Source organism: Xenopus laevis, chromosome 2S, assembly GCF_017654675.1.
Source record: "Xenopus laevis strain J_2021 chromosome 2S, Xenopus_laevis_v10.1, whole genome shotgun sequence".
Taxonomy (NCBI): Eukaryota; Metazoa; Chordata; class Amphibia; order Anura; family Pipidae; genus Xenopus; species Xenopus laevis.
Genome location: NC_054374.1, coordinates 111,762,987 through 111,784,853, shown reverse-complemented (window position 1 = coordinate 111,784,853; position 21,867 = coordinate 111,762,987). Strand labels below are relative to the sequence as shown.

General features: G+C 36.2%; 1 protein-coding gene across 1 annotated transcript; it reads right to left on the bottom strand.

Moving 5' to 3' along the window:
• Window positions 1-2,178: 2,178 nt before the first annotated feature.
• LOC108709123 (G-protein coupled receptor 183) lies at window positions 2,179-21,026 on the bottom strand. The gene is made up of 3 exons (XM_018248740.2): window positions 20,816-21,026; window positions 5,763-5,838; window positions 2,179-4,204 (listed from the first exon to the last, which is right to left on the bottom strand). Exon 3 carries the CDS (start codon window positions 4,177-4,179, stop codon window positions 3,097-3,099), a length of 1,083 nt encoding a protein of 360 aa, XP_018104229.1. The 5' UTR covers window positions 4,180-4,204; window positions 5,763-5,838; window positions 20,816-21,026; the 3' UTR covers window positions 2,179-3,096.
• Between the last annotated feature and the right edge of the window lie 841 nt (window positions 21,027-21,867).

Genomic DNA, 21,867 nt, shown 5'->3' with positions numbered 1-21,867 from the left:
TGAAAAAAACATGTTTTCCCATGACAGTATCCTTTTAAGTACATCCAATAATCATTTAAATATTACATAAATCCAAAAGGATTGTTTTGCCTCCAATAAGGATTGATTTTATCTTAGTTTGGATCAAAAACAAGGTTCTAGTTTATTATTACAGAGAAAAACGGAGTGCATTTTTTTTAATGAATTCTATGGGAGTTTGACTTCCCGTTATTCAGAGCTTTCTGCTTACAGATCCCATAAAACTTCCAATAAAATATGGGTCCTGGGTAGGTGTATTGATCAGTTGCGTTTATTATGTTATTATGCTATTCTGTAGGAGGGCAGGCGAATTATTAAATGTATTGTATAACCCCCTCCTTTTTCTCTTTAATTGTAGCCTTATGCCTTTAAAATGGATGCCCATTTCTCCTCTGTGAAAAGCTACAGCAGGGGAAGGTTTGCCTGTGAGACCAATACTTTGGTGTCAGTAGGGGTTTGCAGCTGAGGCAGGGGTTACATGGTGGCCCCTGATGTGGAAGCTCGGTGGACCCCCTAGTCCAACGTTGGCTAATCTAAACATTTGTAAATATTTGATTTCACTTCTGCCATTTTATGGAAAGCTACATTTAAAAAAGAAAGCTGCCACAACTGAGGCTTATTAAATGAAATGAAGTGAAAAGCTACAGAAGGGGATAGGGGAAGTTTTGTCTAGTTTTGACCATTATCATACCTCCCAACATTTTGGAAAAGGAGGGACAAAAAGATTTGCCACGCTTCACCCATTTTGTGGCCACACCCCCTAATCACCATGTCCATTTTACAACATTTGTCAGGTTATGAAAGTTTGAACACATTTCTGTGGTTTTTATGTGTTATTACAGTTTTGCTAATGAGGGTGGATTGACCTTTAAGCCATAGTTTCCACAAAAGACTTGCTTATCTTAAATTGTTACAGTTGTTTCTTTGCTTATCTTGTTACAAAAGTATCTAAATGCACCTGCCATGTATTCTGGGCTCTCTGCCAAAAGCCAATTAAGTTGGAAATGTTGTATCTTTTTCTGGCTATTCAGTGCAGGATATCAAAGAGAAAGTCAGGACATTTCAGTAACAATCCCGGACTGCATGTTAAGCTGTCAAAATTGGGACTGTCCCGCGAAAAAACTGGACAGTTGGGAGGTATGCAATACTTTGGTACTGGTCGGTGAATGTGGCCCCCTGAAGTGGAAGCTCAGTGGGCCTTGGACCCCCCAGTCTGATGCTGGCTTATCTAAGCATTTGTATTCAGCTTGTAAATATTTGATTTCACTTTTGTTATTTTATGAAAAGCTACATTTTAAAAAAGAAAGTTGCCACAGCTAAGGTTTATTAAATAAGTAAAAGTAAGTATTAATCTCTTTTTGCTTCCTGCATATGTTGATGCAACTTTAACTTTTAGATATCTTTATAATCGCTTAACGTTGGTGATGTCACTCTAGCTCTCTTAAATAGTAAAACAGGAAATAATGGTACACCACAAAACATAGCCTGATAAAAACAGAGCAATATAATGTTGGAAAATGTTGAGTAAATGTTTTTTCTTGTTACAGATTGGAGCAAAACTGAAATATGCTAAAATACTTTGGGGCAGATTTACTAAGCTTCGAGGTTTGAATTCCAAAAAGTTCGAATTTCAAAGTAAATTTTTGGGTACTTCGACCATCGAATAGGCTATATTCCACCATTCGACTTTGATTGGAACGATTCGAAGTAGACATCGTTCGACTATTCGACCATTCGACCATTCGACCATTAGACCATTCGACCATTCGATAATCGAAGTCTCTTTTAAAAAAAACTTTGACTTCATACTTCGCCAAATTAAAGCTACCGAAGTGCAATGTTAGCCTATGGGGACCTTCCAGAGCACTTTTTTGGTCAAATAAAAAACGAAAAAAGAATCCACAATTTGACCTTATTTATGATTAAAAAAGCTAGATTTAATGGGTTTGAGTAAAAACTCAATAAAATCTAGCTAAAACCCGAGTTTTTTCCCCCGAAAGGCTTGATTTTTTTCAGGCTTTTCCCCCCGAATTTCTGACCAAAAAGGTCGGATTTTCGGGCTAATTCCAGCACAGACCACAGAAACTTCAAAATAAGATAGGAACCTGCCATTGACTTATACAAAACCTGCGATGGAGGAATTTTGGATTCAGGCTTTTTGCTGCATTGGACTTTAATAAAAAAAATTTGAGTTTAAAAAAAGTAAATTCAAGTTTTGCCCCAAAAAGCCCCTTAATGTCAAGAGATACATTTAGTAAACCCATCATAGAAATATCTAACTAAGCAGAGTTAAGATTAAAAGCTAACTTCCTATTTTTGACATTCAGAAAACCTGGTCACTCGCTATACTTTAACAAGGGCCCATTATGCAAAAGGTGGGGGTTTTCAATATTAGCTGGTGTAATGACCCTCAGGCTGTCCTGCCCAGTTCAGGGAGCAGTACTGGTTTTACTCAGGGCAGTGACTACACATGGCTTGCCAAGGCACTTTAGATGCCTGCTCTTTTGGGACAACTAAATTGTAATTCTTTAGTAACATTAAATGTGTGCTCTATGGATATTTTCACTTCCATCTGTATAAGAGCAAGAAATTTGTTTCTCCTTCTCTGCCAGGATATCAAATGATGCAGAAAGAGAAGCTGGATTTCAGCATAGAAAATGGCATTTATTCATACTTTTTGAAGAAACAGGTAACTGTGATGGGTATATTAGGGGTTATTGTGTTATGCGGGCCTCTTTATCAAATTTTGGTTTGGAATCCGGAGTTCCTTTGACAACTAGTCTTCATGTATATACAGATATATATTTAAAATTAATTTTGTGAATATCACAAATATCTCTCAAATGAAAAATAAACATATGCTGTCTCTATACTTTACATCGAATGAGCCACTTCATGACTTCTGATGTAAATGTGTTTTCTCGAAAAGCAACAGCAGGATAACAGGTTGCTCCTTTTGTAATTACTTGTGTGTCCTGAAAAATGTTACTACAAAGACACACATAAAAGACACAGTAGCTGTTTGCTTACAGTACATTTTCAGGGGAACTCTTAATTAACACTGATCTGCTCCTAGATTTAGTTATGTCTTTTGGAAATGTTTGTTGGACCCATAAACTGACTTTCAACGATATCACGTGAACTTTCCTCAGCAGCTGGTCTGGTGGCACTGGATGAAGATACGCTTACTTGGCGTTTTAGTATTTTCATGATCTTTCTGTTGTATCCTTTGCAGGTAAAAAAGTAAATAAACGGGTCCAAGCAACTGTTTAAATTCATTAGACACACAGTAATGTGAAGACCGATCTGAAAATGTTGCAGCTCACTGCAGTCTGGAGTGTATGTTAATTTCTTAATCATATGTTGTATGATGGATATATGATATGGGGTGAAGCAAATTAAAAACACAGCAATAATTAAAATGATTGTATTAATAGCTTTCTTGTTTGTTCCCAACTTTTCAGAGAGAGGGTTTTCCTTTGTTATTTGGCATAGCTTTATACTTATTTTTGTATAGCAAACCAATATTATTCCTAAAGGAATAACGTATCCAATAAAGCATGCACCAAGAAGCATAAATGGCAGATTTGGTATTGTTTCAAAATTTGGGTATTCCATGCATGAAACTTTTCCATTCGATTCCTCTTTTGACATTTGCTGTAAAAGAAGTGGAAAGGTTTGGGAAAAAACAATCACCCAAACAAAAACACAGATAAGCTTTGCATACTTTTCTCTTCTAACCTTGTTGTAGCGATGTGGATGCACCACTGCAAAGAAGCGATCTACGCTCAAACATGTCATGAAATTTACTCCTGCGTAGGTATTGATATAAAAAAACAAGGAGGTGATTCTGCAGACTGTCTCCCCAAAAGGCCAGTGAAAGCCGAGAGCATAGTAGGTTATTCTTGTTGGTAAAGCAGTAGCAAATAGAATGTCTGAAATGACAAGGTTTGTGGAGTATAGAGTGGTCGAGTTCAGCTTTCTTCTATTTTGATATATTACCAGTAAAGCCAAAAGATTACCAAACAGTCCAAATAACAAAACAAAACTGTAAAACAGTGGCATGGCAATCCGTGCTGTGTTGCTATGACTGTACAAATCACATGTGATTGTATTGGAATGATTTTGTGTCGTTAGAGTTATTGACGTAGTGTAAGCCATTTTTACAAAGACTCTTCCTTATTTTCTGAGGGAATAAAGAAAACATTGTCAGCTTATTTCGTTTTTCTTTACTGCATACTACAGACATTAAGGGGCTGATTTATCAAGGGTCGAATTCAAAAATTAGAATTCCAAATTCAAAATTTAGATTTTTTTTATGGTCAGAACTGTCAAATTCGACTAGGGAGTTATTCATATTCAATTCGAGTTTTTAAAAGAATCTAATTTGATTTTCAAGATGTATCATATTCTGGCCCTTCAAATTCGACTATTCGTCACCTAAAACCTGCAGAATTGCTGTGAGTCAATGGGAGAGGTCCAGGGATCAATTTGGAGTTGTTTGCAATCAAGTTTTTTAAATTCGAATTGAATTGAATTCAAATTCAATTCGAGTTTTCGGGTCGATTTCATTCACCCGAGCTTTAAAAATTCGTTTTTTTTTAAAATAAATTTTGATTGGTCAATTTTCTAATTTATGGGAGATTAGGGGAGTTTTTAAAAACTGGCATGAATTCAGAATTTGACCCTTTATAAATCTGCCCATCAGTAATAGAGAATATAACAGTATATGTAACAACTGGAATTTATATGATATAAAGACATACTCTCTAGGAGCATGTTTATCTGTGCAACGTGATAAAAGTTTAAAGTGGCTTAAACATTTGCAAAATTAAAAATAACATGTATTTTGCAATACAGTATGAACAGCATAGCAATTATTTATTATACAGGTATGGGATACATTAAACGGAAACCTGTTATGCAGAAAGCTCCGAATTATGAAAAGGCTGTCTCCCCTAGGCTCCATTATAATCAAATAATCCAGATTTTCAAAACTGATTTCCTTTTACGCTGTAATAATAAAACAACACCTTGTACTTGAGCCAAACTAAGATTTATCAAAGTGTGAGATTAGAACTCACCGCAGAAAAACTCACTCTCTTTCTATTCATTCTTATGTGATATTTAGAATCGTATTTATCAATGGAGCTCACTATTTGATTAATCTCCTGTGAAAACTCCCATAGGAATGACTAGAAAGTGAGTGAGTTTTTCTGTGGTGAGCTCACACTTTGATAAATCTGCCCTTAAAGGTATGAAGATCCAAATTATGGAAAGATCCATTATCCAGACAACCCGAGGTCCCAAGCATTTTGGGTAACAGGTCCCATACCTCTATATTGTTTTGCATTTTTTAACACAAACAAAACCATGCAACATACAATGGAAATAACACATTCATTGTGGGTAGCAATGTTCCCTTTAAGCTGTGCACTCTTACTTGTACGCACTCATTTTGAGACCAGTGCACACAACAAATTGTAGTGCACACAAAGAATTTTTGTGTGAAAATACTAAATTTTGTATCTATTCTGACCTGAGCACCCCGTTTTTAAAAATGTGCACACAAAATGTGTATATAAAATAATTCTTTGTGCACATAGCCAATAAGGAATTATAGGGAACATTGGTGGGTAGCAATTAAATACGTTGTCTCCTGAATGGCCAGACATTTAAATAGTTTTATAACAAATAAATGAAAAATTGTATACACAGATGAAAAATTGTTTGCTTGCACATACCTTCCCCTGTTAACAACGTTTACATTCTTCCATGTATCAAATGCTGCTGCCACTTTTTGAATACATGTAATTCCACCTAAAAACGAATCGTAGTGAAAAGGCAGTTTCATCAGTTTGCACTTGCTTTGCTTACATATCACTGAAATGCAGTCTTTCCTCAAATTTTCTTGAAGGATTGAGAACTATTAATAGTGGGAAAAAAAAGTAAAGGCTGTTTTGTTTTACAAAGGAGTTGTGAAAACATGTAGGGAAATTGAATCCAAGATGTAAACAGTCGATTTTTCCAGTTCATGAGTTTTATTTAAAGGAACAGTTCAGTGTCAAAATTAAATTGGGTAAATAGATAAATTGTGTTCGTTAGCCAAAAATGTAATGTATAAAGGCTGGAGTAAACCAATGTCTAACATCATAGCCAGAATATTACTTCCTCCTTTGTAGCTCTCTAACCTCTTAATTAGCCTGCGACTTTAAGAAATGAGTGCTTGAAGGGAATGTTCACCTTTGAAAAATAGTAAAAATTTTTACAGCCCCTGACAGAATTTTTTTTCTTCTAAATCACAGCACAAAAGCTCAGAGTGGTAGATGGATAATAATCTCCCCTGCTCTAGCCACCCCCAGCCCAGTTGTACTCCTTTGTCCCTGCTGAGCATAGCCCTTGTTTCATTAAAGGCAGCTGTTATAATTGATACAATAGTTGCTAATATTTCACAGATGCTGCTGAGAAATAAATCTACTAATGTAGCAAATTGTAACAGTTCGCAGACTGCACCAGGATTTCTGAGCTGCTGAGACTGAAACACCAAAGAAGTTACAGTTTCAACTTTAATTTTAGGAAACCGTTCAAAAATAGAAAATAGTAAGCAACTGAAATTTTTGAAATTCTGGGGTACTATTTGATAAAAGCTGAACTGAAAACAGAAACCATACTCTCTCCTGATTGGTTGCAATAAGAAACACTTTCTCCCAAACAAAAGATATTGTTGGCTTGGGGCAGCATAAGTGCAGTTTTATATAAAAAGTATTTTTTTGCCTTTCTTTACTAGTAATAGTTACACATTCCTATCAATTATTTAAGGGAATGTGTAATTATCACTGCAAAGTGATGAGGTGGTGACCCTCTGTTCTCTATTATAGATTTTAGAGTAACTTACACGGTGTGTTGTTGTCATTTACAAGGGAATAGGGTAAAGTAAAATATACTATTAAGGCTGCTTCCTCATCCCTTTAATACAGACTGCATATAAATTCTATGTGCTGTATAAAGGATAAGTAATCAGGTCCAATACATGCCTACCTGGAAACTAGCAGAGCTTCCAACCTGCATCTTAGCTGATTTAAAATTAAAAGGGTGGTTCATCTTTGTTAACTTTTAGTATGTTATAGAATGGCCAATTCTAAGCAACATTTCAATTGGTCTTCAATTTTTTTTTTAAAGTATTTTTAATTATTTGCTTCTTTCATCTCACTCTTTCCGGCTTTCAAAAGGGAGTGGCGCTGACCCCATCTAAAAACAAATACTCTGAACAGGATACAAATATATTGATACTGCTACTTTTTATTATTCATCTCTGTATTCAGGCCATGTCCTTTTCATATTCCAGTCTCTTATTCAAACCAATGCATGGTTGCTAGGGTAGTTTGGTAATTATGGCACAGGATTAATGGTGTTGAATCGTATTAGTGAGACACTTGAATAATTCAAAAGCAAGACAGTTTCATAGCAGACAGCATTCTGCAATACAGTAGATTTAACCATATAAATTCTAGTAAGACTGCAGGGAAGACCGATGAATAGTTTACAACTGGCACTCAACATTATGTATATATTTATTTTATTATGCAATCCTTGCTCCATTTTTTCTTTACAATAAGTTTCAGTAAAGCAGTTGATTTTTGTAAACTATTTTTGAATTTGTCAGTGACTTTAAATTCATTGTATACTGGAATTTGTTGAACAAGAATGTTCTGAGAACAGTGTTAGTTGAGGCCCGCCCTCATGTGAGATTATTAAAAGATTTAAGGCTTCTTCCTTCCTGGGGTGCATATTACCTGCAGTTGTAAATACCTGGGTGGGGTCACTAAATACAAATGATCCAAACTTGTTATCAGTTTTTGATCGTTATACAAAAGTTGAGCAGGTTGTTTTTTAATCCTTCTGGTGGTAAAGTCTTTGTAGAGGAGCAAATACTCTCAATGATCTACCTACCAATGTTTCTGAAACTGTTCATTTTGCAAACCGAGTTGGGACAACTTTGCATATACATTAATTCAATCATTTATATTGTTTTATAAATATGTAAATATTGACACACAGTATTTATCACTTTGGGGCAGATTTATCAAGGGTCGAATTTCGAAGTGTAAAATACTTCGAACTTCGACCATCGAATTAAAATACTTTGAATTTGAATATCCAAGTCGAAGTATTTTTCACCGAATTTGGCCATCGAACAATCGAAGTAAAATCGTTCTAACAATTCGAACTATTTTTGCGTACGATCAAACGATTTTACTTCGATGTGTAAAGACTTAGAAACTGGTTGTAGAAGGTCCCCATAGGCTAACATAGCACTTCGGCAGGTTTAATTTGGCAAAGTATTGAAGTCTAAGTTTTTTTTAAAGAGACAGTACTTTGATTATTGAATGGTCGAATATTCGAATGAAGTCTAAGTAAATTCGAAGTCGTAGTATCCTATTCGATGGTCGAAGTATCCAAAAAATCACTTTGAATTTTTTTACTTCGAAAATTCCCTCGAATTCACTTCGACCCTTGATAAATCTGCCCCTTTTGTTTTGTGTCTATTCCATGACCTTCTGTCATCTGTTTTTTTTTAATCACAGAGCTGATAAATCATAGTAAAGGGTACATTATCTATTTTGCAATAAATATTTTAACTAGAGGGGAAAAATCCATACTTTACTCTGTAAAGTTTTCAAGTTAAATAGTCATGCAGACATATTTAATTTGTCATCTTATTCTAGAAGGGTGGTTATTTGTAGATGGGCCTCACTACCTGTCACCTCCTTGTGAGTGTTGTATAAGGATTATACAATTTTTATAAAAACTACTGCCATGCCTGGGCATATGAGATAGCATGTGCTTGTTGTCACACTGGAGTCATGCAGTTCTCTAACTAATGCTATAACCTATGTACACTCTTTGTTGAGGTAGAAAAGGACAGCAGAGATGTATCCAGCAAAGCTATAAATGAACTTGAAAGCTTTGGACTTTAAGGGGAGGCATTAAAACACAGCTCTGGAGACCAGGTAATATATATAAAAGGACTAGCACCAGTATACATAAAAAATATTCCTGCTGATTTGGGCACTATTACATTAAAAGCTGTGATGTCTGACATCTCCCCAGTGCCAGTAGATTGTTGGCCCTAGGGCCAAACGATTGGATTACAGCAATGGAAATACAAAACCTAAACAGTCCTTGATTTTACAGGAAGACTGGAATCGGTCTCAAGGGTTTGAATTGGCAGCTTAAATCTACCTATGTATGGCCACCTTTAGTTGGATATTAGTAAAAGTGGAAAAGAGTTATCAACTCTTGGTCTTTCTTTAGCCCATGATTGCGGGTGACAACTTTCTGTCTGACTGAATGCAACCTAATGGGACAACAAAACCGTTCTTAATATTTCCATAAATAATCTAGTAGTATAAATGGCTTGGTTGTTGGGATTCCCTTGGATACCAGGCAATATACTCTGCAAGCATTATATAAGTTATTAGTATCACTGAGACACGATAGGGGTAATTTCCATTCACAAGTGCAGTATTCAAAGTGCAATTTCGCATGCAATGTTTTTGAACCTATAATGTAGCATTTTTCTTATAGTTCCAGCATCCAGCAGATGCATTCTGAATTGGGTCTGCTGCAGTTCTGCCCAATGTAGAAATACACAACTGCACTTATATGTACTGCAAATATGGAGCAAGTTATCTCAAGAATTTATAGAGTGTGGACTGTGTCAATTCCAGAGCACACACTCATAATAGTTCTTGCTTCTGATTCACTTCAAGTCTGGTACACCGATTGATGTAAACTGCCGTGGAAACCCTGAAGCTACCTCCAGGTCCTGGCTTCTCCAGTGTTAGCTGGTGCACTTGCACACCGTATAGCAGGACAGATGCATTGGCAACCATGCAGAAGTGCAGGATCATGTTTGGACTCAAATACCTTAAAGGAACTGTTCATTGTAAAAATAAAAACTGGGTAAATAGATAAGTTGTGCAAAATACAAAATCTTTCTACTATACTTAATTAGCCAAAAAAGTATTCTATAAAGGTTGGAGTGACTTGATGTCTTTTATTTCTATAATGAAAAGTTCCTTTAATTAGTTGTGTTAATATGTGCTCTTCATTGCCCTGTTTTAGAGCAGCTGGACTTACTGCTGCATTAGTTAATTACATCTGTCGAGTTGTGTAAGACTCCATGACTGGAATAACTTCTTGGGGTTTCTTATAGCCTGCACAGATACTGCACACATACTGTAAAACATTTAAGTTATTTCCTTGTACAAAAGGGATTGCTGCATGAACATGTTCAGAGTGTGATACAAGACAGTAGAGAAGTATTGAGTTTATGATCTATTCTAGACAGTGACATGTAATAGTTTCAACATTTGCAGCAGGTTGTACAAGGAAATAGAGACTCTCAACACTTCTTGATCCTATGTGCTAACCCTGACCACAATGCTTATAAAGAATGCATTTTGCAATCCTGCTGAGGGGGGGGGGGACTTTAAAACTTACTAAATAAAGAAAAAAAAAAGTACTTGTAATAAGATAAAGGGTGTAGTTTATAAGCAAGTATTAATCCAACCTGTGTGTGTGTAATATATTAAGAAAATCTGTCAAACCTTTGCTTTAATATAAAAGCTTTTGGTGAGGAATATAAACTCTGCCGTACAAGGTTGAGGACATTTGGGGGGGGGGAGGCAAATAGCAACAAGTGAATTTTCTGTTGCTTCTGTCCATATCAGACTCAGAGCTATTGGGTGTTATAATCTTCTGTTACGTATACAAAGAGGGCCCAAAAGCTTTGCTGTGATTTTCCAGCTATTGTGAGTTTTACAAAATAGTTAAAGGCTGCTATGTTGACAAGTGAGTATCTTTAATTTTACTTGATCCTATCCAGAAAATTGTTAGTGTTTAATTATACATTTAGGGGCCCATTTACTTAGCTCGAGTGAAGGAATAGAAGAAAAAAAAAAAAAGAAAAAAGAATTTCAAATGTTTTTTTGGCTACTTCAACCATCGAATGGGCTACTTCGACCTTCAACTACGACTTCGAATCGAACAATTCGAACTAAAAATCGTTCGACTATTCCACCATTCTATAGTCGAAGTACTGTCTCTTTAAAAAAAAACTTTGACCCCTCTAGTTCGCCACCTAAAACCTACCAAAGTAATTGTTTTTTGGGTCGAAGAAAAATCGTTCGATCGATGGATTAAAATCCTTCGAATCGAACGATTCGAAGGATTTAATCGTTTGATCGAACGAATTGCTGTAAATCCTTGGAACAATTTCCATTCGGCAGTCGATTATCGAGGGTTAATTAACCCTCGATATTCGACCATAAGTAAATTTGCCACTTAATGTGATCTTGGTGGACAGTACTAAATTACATTCACTGTTCATGCCCCTGATTATTTCCATTGCTCATTCAGCAATCAAAGCATATAGGTATCGCCATCACCTTAAATGTTGAACATTTTTCATTGTTGTTGTAGCCCCCTACCAAAAACACCTTACCCACAGGTCTGGACCTAGGGTGTTAAAAATCTGGGAGTGACATGCCACCCACTGACTGCAAGATAACTGGGGACTGAGCTAGAGAATTTGAATATCCCGCCAGCCCAGTCTCCAGGCGATCAGTAGTGGTGAACAGATAAGACAGTAGGGATGTGAGCGAGGCAGGGGGGCAGTGTGAGTGGGTGCTAGTACGATCGGTGGGGGGTTGGGTTTGAGCGGCCTATGGTCGCTCTCAGTTGAAATCTGGCGCTGCATTATATAAGATGTATGTCGTATCTTAAAATTGATCATTTGACTCAAATTCTAAAAAGGTTCATTCTCGCAGACTACCATAAAAAAGACTGTCTTTTTCTTCTCATATCCAATCAGTAACTAAATTATGTCACTTTCATTTAAGGAATATTTTGAAAATACAACCCTTTGGGGCAGATTTATCAAGGGTCGAAGTGAATTCGAGGGAATTTTCTAAGTAAAAAAATTAGAAATTCAAAGTAATTTTTTGGATACTTTGACCATCGAATAGGATACTTCGACTTCAATACTTCGCCAAATTAAACCTGCCGAAGTGCTATGTTAGCTTATGGGGACCTTCTAGAGCCGTTTTCTAAGTCCTTAGAGGTCAAAGGAAAATCCTTTGATCGTTCGCTGAAATTGTTCGAATCGATCGATCGAACGATTTTACTTTGATCGTTCGATTGCCAAATTTGGGAAAAAGAATCCTTAAACTTCGATATTCGAAGTAGAAGTATTTCGATAAATCTGCCCCTTAATCTCCAAAGGTGGCACCAAAATTATGATTTACTCGCTCATCATATCACACATTGACTACTGTAACTTGTTAATTGGCTTCCCCATCAGAGACTGTTTTCTCTGCAATCCATAGTAAATGCTGGTGACATTCTCCTTAGCAAACACTCGTCTTTTGCTAAGCTGCTCTGTCAGTTTTTACACTGCCTATCAGGATACAATTAAAATGAAAAGCAGTTGACAACGCTGCTCCAAATGAGCATACCAAACCTATTGTTAGATAATTCCACTGATCTACGCTTCCTAACTTCATTTCCTTTTCACATGCTTGCATTTAAGATTGGGCTAGGGCTGCACCACTTCCCTGGAATTCCCTCCCACATTCCATTCAGCTTTCTTCTAATCTCACTGCCTTTAAATTATGTCTTTATTTATCATGATATCATTTATTTAGAGAAGCTGAAACTCATTTAGCCTAGAATTCCTAGTATGCGCTATATGCAGGGACGGAACTAGGGGTAGGCAGAAGAGGCACGTGCCCATGACGCAATGGTAGAGGGGTGCCAGGCATGTACCTCTTCTGACGCCTTCTCCTAGTTCGGATCGTTGTGTCCAGTGCATTGCACTAGCGTTTCCTAGGTGCATGAGAATTCTTGGTTTCTCTGCGCTTGTGCATTATCACTTCCTCTGCGCTTTTGCCCTTCCGTGCATGCGCACCCGTGCTGTCTCTGCGGTTGCGCTCTTCTGCGCATGTGCAAGCAGTGTGTGTGTGTGGGGGGCAACATTGTCCGGCCAGGTTGCCTAGGGTGCCCGGCCGACTTGGCCTGGCACTGGCTATATGCTACTAACACCGTATATATATATATATATATATATATATATATATATATATATATATATATATATATATATATATTCCTCAAAAAAGGAGCACTCACAGGTCTTATAAGTAGAAAAATATTTAATAAGGGCACAAAACTAACGTTTTGGCTGGACACCAGCCGACATTTTCTGAGAGTGCCGGCATTCTACAAGTATATATATATATATATATATATATATATATATATATATATATATATATATATATATATATATATATATATCTAGTGCTCATGCCACATTTCTTAAGGTGACCATAGACACACAGATATTAGTATTGTATGAAACACATACAAGCCGACTAATGGCTGCAGAAAAGAACAGTGGGCAAATTTGCTCCTGGGCAGTAACCCATGGCAACCAATCAGATCATTGCTTTCTGTACTCAACCTGCAGCTGTTTGAAAACAAGCTAATCACTGATTGGTTGCTGCCCAGGTGCAACCTTGCCCACTGTTTATAAATAAGCCCCAGTAATTGTTTCGTCTATCTAACTTTTGTGAAACCAGAAATTGTCGGGATTTATTAACGAAAAAGACTGAAAAAAGTCAACAAAAAGGCGAATAAAAGAATTTCAAAAGATGTCAATGGGAATATTCTCTAATAACTTTATTTGTTTTCTCAGTTCATTAATACATTCAAGTTTTTTAGCCTCATTAGAATTAAAGAAACAATGTGATCCTTGCTTGCGTGCAATGTTTTATGGGTTTTTTCTTAAATAAACTAGCATTTGAGAGTTTTGTCACATATTTTTCAGTGCTCATGTTTATTCTTTTAGATCAGCTTTTAGGTCAGCTCTATTGGGCAGGGCCACTCTTTACCTATTAAATCACTTTTATTTTCGCTTTTAATCTTTGTTTAACTATGTAATGTCCTTTTTAATATCTTTTATAATTAAGAGAAGAAGAGCCTGAATCCCCACAATAATTACCTCAATTATCACATACCTCAAATCCTGCCCTTGAATCGGCTCTACTCTAAAAACCAGTTTGATTCTATTCAAGTGATCGCCCTGCATCCACCTCTTTTCCATTTCCACAAATCATCTGCTGTTGGTCTGTGCTCTGACCATACACAGTACAGTGAATGCACAACTTCAAATAAAAAAGTTGAATGTTTACTTGCCCATGACTTCAATATAGTTTGTGCAGGAAAAAAACATTTAAACTTTGACGAATTTTGCAAATTTTAACCATTTTGTGAATCTACCCTAAGTTTCACTTTTTTGGTGAAGCAAAACAGGACAGATTCGCTCATCACTATCCGTGATTAGTACATTTGAATATAGAAGAGCAGGTAGTTGAGATTTAGTAAGGCCATCTGTCCTAATATTCCTCAACCCCCACCATCAGTAAGCAAGTAATATTGTATTACCATTGAAGATTGTTAATTTATATTTAATAATAACCTAACTTACAGTATGTTTTCTATAATTATGCAAAAACATTTTAGGGATAGAGAGTTCCTTAAAAGGAGAACTAAAGAAGTAGTGAAGAAAACTACAGCCCTTTAGCAGTGACTATCTGGCTGTATGAAGATGCTACAGTTGCTCTTCATTTTATTTTCTGCTGATCACTGCAAATGCTGTGTGACTGTTACCTGATCTTGGGGACCGATGCACAATATACTGTTTCTGTATAGAATATAAATGTTACATTACAGAATGTGGCTGATCTGTAAATAATTAATATTATTAGTACATGGCAGCACAGAAACCAGTGCAATTAGCATCACAATTTAATAATCAGCCTTGTAGCATCAGCTTATATGACAGATAAACCTCGCTTTCTGTTTGATGGTTTGCATCAACCGCTAAGCTTAGCTTTTCAGCAGCTCCTCAAAGCCCACTGAGCCTGTGAGTGTCACTGACACTTCTGATAAAATTCAAGATGGCAGAGATCCTGTGACAACTTTTAAAGGCCTGAAATATTACTACTATTGAGATGTTAAGCCATTAGGCTGATGCAAGTTCAGTATATAAAATATGGCATTTCTAGCCATATTAATTTTTAGGGTCTTGTTCTTAAAATCTGCTTGAAAAGTAACTTTAATGTTGTGTTTATATTTTTAAAGGGGTTGATCACCTTCCAAACACTTTTTTCAGTTCAGTTGTTTTTATATTATTCACCATAAATAAAGACTTTTTTTTAAATTACTTTCCATTATTTAGTTTTTACTATTTTCCCAAAAGTCTAAGTTTAAAGTTGAATGAATGTCTCTGGTGTCGGAAGCTCAGTAATTCAGGTGCAGACTTTAAACTGTTACAATTTTGCAACATTAAGGGGCAGATTTATCAAAGGTCAAGGTAAATTTTCGAATTCAAAAATATTTGATTTTTTAGCTATTTTATGTGTACTTCGACTAGGTAATAGTCCAATTTCTATTTGAATTTGAAAGAAATTCGAAAATTTTAATATTGAAATTTATCATGTACTGTCTCTTTAAAAATTCGACTTTGAACATTCGCCACCTAAAACCTGCCAGAGTCAATTGGTGGACTTTAAAAAAAAGTTTTTGGGGAAAAACTTTGATTCGAATTTGATCGAAGGCGATATTACTTTGATTTGTACGCTTCGAATTCAATCGAAAACGGATCTATTAGATCGAAAACGGACCTATTCGGCCAAAAATAACCAAACTTTGACTTAATTTCGAAATTTGACCCTTGATAAATATGCCTATTACTGTAGTTGATACATTTCTCAGCAGCATCTCTGGAGTATTAGCAACTATTGTATCAATCCTAACAGCTGCCTGTAATGAAACCCAGAGATTCTGCTCAGCAGGGACAAAGACAAGAAATGTATACACTAAGGGGCAGATTCATCAAGGGTCGAATTTCAAAGTAGAAAATACTTCGAAATTCGACCATCGAATACAATCCTCCGACATTCGAAGTCGGAGGATTTTATTGATCGTACGATCGTATTCCGATCGTAGTACGATCTTACTCCGATCGTACTTCGAATCGTACCATTCGAACGATTTTATCGACTTAGAAAACTGCTCTAGAAGGTCCTCATAGGCTAACATAGCACTTCAGCAGGTTTAAGTTGGCAAAGTATAGAAGTCAAAGTTTTTTTAAAGAGACAGTACTTCATTTATCGAATGGTCGAATAGTCGAACGATTTTTACTTCGAATTGAAGTCGAAGTAAATTCGAAGTCGTATTATCCTATTTGATGGTTGAAGTATTCAAAAAATTACTTCGAATTTCGAATTTTTTTTACTTCGAAAATTCCCTCGAATTCACTTAGACCCTTGATAAATCTACCCCTAAATGTATCAATTTAGAACAGTTTACAGGGTCGGCGACCCACCTTCCCAGAGCTCTGCTTTAGAAGGTGAAAAATTACACTTAACACTTCTATATTAGAAAAACATAGAAAATAGAAAGTCATTGGAAAAAGTTGTTATTTCTGGTGATCTATCTGAAAGCAACTAGTTATTTGAAGGTGAACCCCTGTAACAACTTTTTTTAAGTTTAAAAGTATTGCTTTGGAAATAGATGGCAAATGTACAGGGGTGCTGAGAAACTTGCCTCTAGTGGCAGCTCTCCATAAGGTAACAGGGGCGGCAGAAATGCTGCTCCTGGTACTTTAAGAGCTAGCCCTCTCCGCCGCCCTCGTGGACCACCCTTGATGCCCACCCGCACGAAAAAGGTGAGTGCACAGGGGAGGGGGTGGCAGCAACAGCAAGCTGCCTCAGGTGGCAGAGGGGCCAGGATCGCCCCTGTAAATGTACGGAAACTAATACTCATTTTGTCTCTATAGCATTGGTTCTTTATTTTGTCTAGAAATGCCAGCAGCAATGGGTAACCTCAAACAATGGTTACTGGTATTGCATACTACCTGTTTCCCACAAGCAGTCTTTTAAGCCCATTGTACTGACATCTATTTTTCTTCTATTAAAAAGCACATCAGTTTTGTATTAACCCATTCATATTTAGTATTGGTTTGTATGTACTCAGAAAATGCATCACATCTGGACATGTCAGTGTGTAGAAAACAGTTTAACATATCCCCGAGCATGCTGCATTATCAAAGGGTGAAAGGGGAAGTTCAGCCTTTGATGAAAATCCCTTAGTAATGAATAGAAAGAGGTGATATTTCACTAGCGGACTGTGGTGATCTCTAACTTCACTTTTTGATTACTATATCCCATAGTATCTTTCTAAATTTGAGCAGCATGTAGTGCAAAACATTACATTAAATACTAGAATTTGGGTAAGCAGTGTTACGTAATTTTCAGAAATGCTTTGTCGCAGGTTCAAACTGGGCCAGCAGGACACTGGGGTATAAACCCTGCGGGCCCAATGCCTCATGGGTCACCTGATCTCAGCCGCAAGTTAAGGACTTAATCTTTTCTACAGCACCATAGCTTTGTATCAGAACTGGATGGATTGCAAAAATTTAGCATGGCTTTCAACTATTACATAAAATTTGCTTGAGAACCACATTGTGACCTAATTAATAGCTGTTGAACTTCTATAGAGACACATATTGTGCTGCGGGAATCATATCATATCTTGATCTGTTTATCCAGTTATAGCTCACTAATGGAGGCATGATGTCTCATCTCATTTTATACAGCAACTACAGGTATGGGATCAGTTATCTGGAAACCCATTATCCAGAAAGCTCCAAAATAGGGGAAGGCAGACAACATATCCCACCATGTTTTAAGCCTTCTTTGTCAATAAGAGATGCACAAAATCCAGGATTTGGATCTCAGTTCAAAATCTTTGCACTTTTCCAAGGTTTCAGACCATACAGATTAATCCAAAGACTTCAGCATAACTGAATACAAACATTAAAATCATGTGACATTTGTTTGTTCAGAGTTTTTAAGACACATGATGACTCCATTTTTAACATAAGCAAACAAGGATTCTCATTTGGTTCTTTTTTTTGAGGATTTGGTATTCAGTGGAATAAAAAATGTATGGATTAGGTGCATCCCTAATAAAAAACGAATACATATTGACATACAGTATAGTACCTGTAATAGTACGTGTAATATTTGACAATGTGTTATGGTTTTGATCAGTATATGGCACAGAATAACAAAAATATCTGTGCCTGTTATTTCTCTATTAAAAAACAAATGTCCTAAGGCCAGAGGAACCTGTAGCCCCATCAGAACTGGGTCCCACATAATGTAAAGACCTACAGTTCTTTTATTTGTTAACCTAAAACTTTCTAAGGATTAGGCACAGTATCATTTGAAACTTCAGGTCCATTATGTCAGTTGAGGGATGACTGAGGGTAGCGGAAAAAGAAAATATAAAGCTGTGAACAAATCACTGGTGGATGAAGGTAGCAGTTGTAAAATTACCATCAAGTCTGAAATATTTCCAGTGAAGTATGCCTAGAAATGCAGCATTTCTAGCCATATTTGCTTTCAGAGTTAAGTTCTCCTTTAAACAGTAAGATGGTTTGTTTAATACATTTTGTACAGTAAAGTACAGCTATTATATATGAATATTCAAGTAACAAGCACATGGCATACAGCCTTATGTATTTATGCAGTGACTGTGTCTGAGTTTTAGAAAAAGTTTTTCCTTCTGTAATTAGTCATATCATCCTGTGACATTTTCTGTAACAGCGCTAAAATCAGAAAACACTGACCTTTTAGTGAACAGATAGCATACAATAGAATTACTGTTGGGAAATGTGTCTATTTAAAAGTTTAAGGTATAATGTTAAAAAAAGGAATGGAACGGTAGGGGGATTTTTTCAATATACTCTATAATATAACTGTTTTAGAAATCTGCACATATTCAGCAAAGCAGAAAAATAGCTTTATCTTAATTTTATTAAGCTGTTTCAGTAGATTTGGTGATTTCACCTGTAGGTGTAAATGTTTTAATCTAACATTAAAATCTTGAGAGGAAATAGAACTTTTAATTTTAAGAAATGCAGTATACCACTGGAGATTCAAAACTTAAAAATACATTATTCTTTGGTGGCAATTTTGCAGGCGATTATTACTATTTACTATTTTAAAGGAGAACTAAAGTCTAACTAATGACGTAGAAATGTTGTACATTATATTTTGGATTCTGTACCAGCCCAAGGCAACCACAGCCTTTTAGCAGGGAAGATATGTGTCTTCAAAGATGCCCCAGTAGCTCCCCATCTTCTTTTCTGCTGATTAACTGCACATGTTCTGTGCTGCTGTCACTTACTAAGCTTAGTGACAGATTCACAATATACGGCACACATAAATGATAAGATGGTTTATTAAATGCATATAGTACAGGTGTACTGTTATCCAGAATGCTCGGGACCTAGGGTTTTCCAGATAATGGATCTTTTAGTAATTTGGATCTTCATACCTTAAGTCTACTCGAAAATCATGTAAATATTAAATAAACCCAATTGGCTGGTTTTGCTTCCCATAAGGATTAATTATATCTTAGTTGGGATCAAGTACAAGGCACAATTTTATTATTACAGAGAAAAAGGAAATTATTTTTAAACTTTTGGATTATTTGGATAAAATGGAGTCTATGGGACACAGCCTTTGTGTAATTCGGAACTTTCTGGATAACAGGTTTTTGGATAACGGATCCTATACCTGTATTAAGTACTGCAAGGTTAAATAATTAAGGTTAAATAATTAATAACATGTTCAATTTACAAGTACAGGTACTTGCCATTGCAATAATTTGCTAATTTGTTAATATATTATGATAGCATCATTTAAGTTATGATAGCATCATAGCATCAAACAAAATTTGATTCCTCCATTCTATTTCAGCAACATTCATTTAATCCAGGACTGATAGCTGAAATTGTTGTTGAATATCCAACGGAGCACCACCCCATTCTAAACTGGATTATGGATGGGGTAATTGTTCACATTAGATCAGAGGTGCAGTGCCTTTCTCTACAACTGTTCTGATAGCTGAATTAACCTTGGTAATCAAGCTTTGTGCAACTTGAGTCAGGCATTGTGTACACTGTGTACACATTGTGTCAGCTTTGTCTATAATTATATGGTTTAAATCAAATAATTAAAAGCAAATTAAATAAATGGAGCATCATGGTTGCATACTGGCTAGCAACTAAGCCTTCTCGAGTACTGACGTCTTGGGTTCAATTCCAGCCAAGGTGACACGTGTTTTCCCTTTGCTTCTTTCCACAAACATAATTGGCTATTAATGAAATTTTCCTTAGTTTTGTATGTCAATGACATGGACAGTACATAGTTAGATCCCCTGGGTGCAGGGGCCAGTGACAACTGCACTCTCTGTAAAAAGCACTCTATACTAATTTGACACAATATCAATAATAGGACAATAATAAAATTAGAACAACCTGATACCTGCATAGGGTGCCCCAAAAGAACAGCGGCCATCTACACAGACATAACTATTAAACTATTGTGCAGCAAGCAAACCCTACTACATCAAAGGAAATGCCAATGATATGCAACAGGTTAGCCTAACTGCTGTGTGGATACAAGTTATCTATATGGAATGCAACTACATTTCTACTTTGTGGTGCTAATGGGTGGTTAAAAAAGGACATCTGTGGTGCAACCTAATACACTGAAGACTCATGTATTTTGTGTATCATATTTCATATCATTGAAGAGATAAAATATGTATGTGTAAAAACAAGGTAAAATGGTAAGCATGTAACCATACTCACTGTGCAGATGATTCCTTCAGTCTGGGAGGGATCATTCATTTACAAGTAGTTCCTCCTTTCTGTCTTGTTTCAGGAGGTTGCTTGTGTCTTTTTCTTGGTGTTGTAATCAGCACTTTTTTTCTGTGGTTACTCATCTTCTGTTCTAGCAAATGTACACCAGCAAAACTGTGGGAAGTAAAAGCATTTTAGTATTTTTGTTAGAGTTCATTTGTTTTATTTTATTGTTATTTACTGATTTAATAATTTAACAAAATAAAAAAAGTCTGATATTGTGCACATAATGATATGAACAATATGTTGCTTTTTATACAAATATGTTTAATGAGTGGTGATGGATCAGAATTACCATTTACTGAAAATAAACAGATTTTAAGCTTGTTGTCATAAAATGACTTATTAGATAGGTTTCCTTATGCAGAGAGAACACAAAGAAAGGAAATGTCTCTTGCATTCAGTTATCTTGAGCGCCTCATCTAGGGTATTTATTATTAGTTATTCTCAACATCTGTCAAGACTTCAGGGCTGTGTGACACCAAGGGGCAGATGTATCAAGGGTCGAATTTTGAGGGTTTAAATCCCTCGAAATTCGACTGGGGAATAGAATTGAATAGGGAATTCGGGCGAATTTACACGCTGGCGAATAGTCGAATGGGCGAATATTCGCCCGGCGAATAGTCGAGCAATCGACTATTCGATCGAAGCATTTTCATTCCATCGAATGATCGATCGAATGCCTTTTTATTCAATCAAAAACGTAGAAAAAAAACCTATGGGACTTTCCCATAGGCTTTTAAAGCAATTCGGTAGGTTTAATCTGGCGAAGTAGGCAGTCAAATGATTTTTAAAAGAGACAGTACTTAGACTATCGAATGGGCGAATAGTCGCAGTGTTTTTTTGCTTGATCTATTCTAATCATTCTACTCAGGCGAATTTACGCCAATTCGATAGTCGACGAGCACAAAAAACTCATATTCCAGCGAGTTCTGGGAGGGGAGATAGGTAGAGACACCTCACCCCACTTCTGGAAAGTATGATAAGACATTTGACAAAGT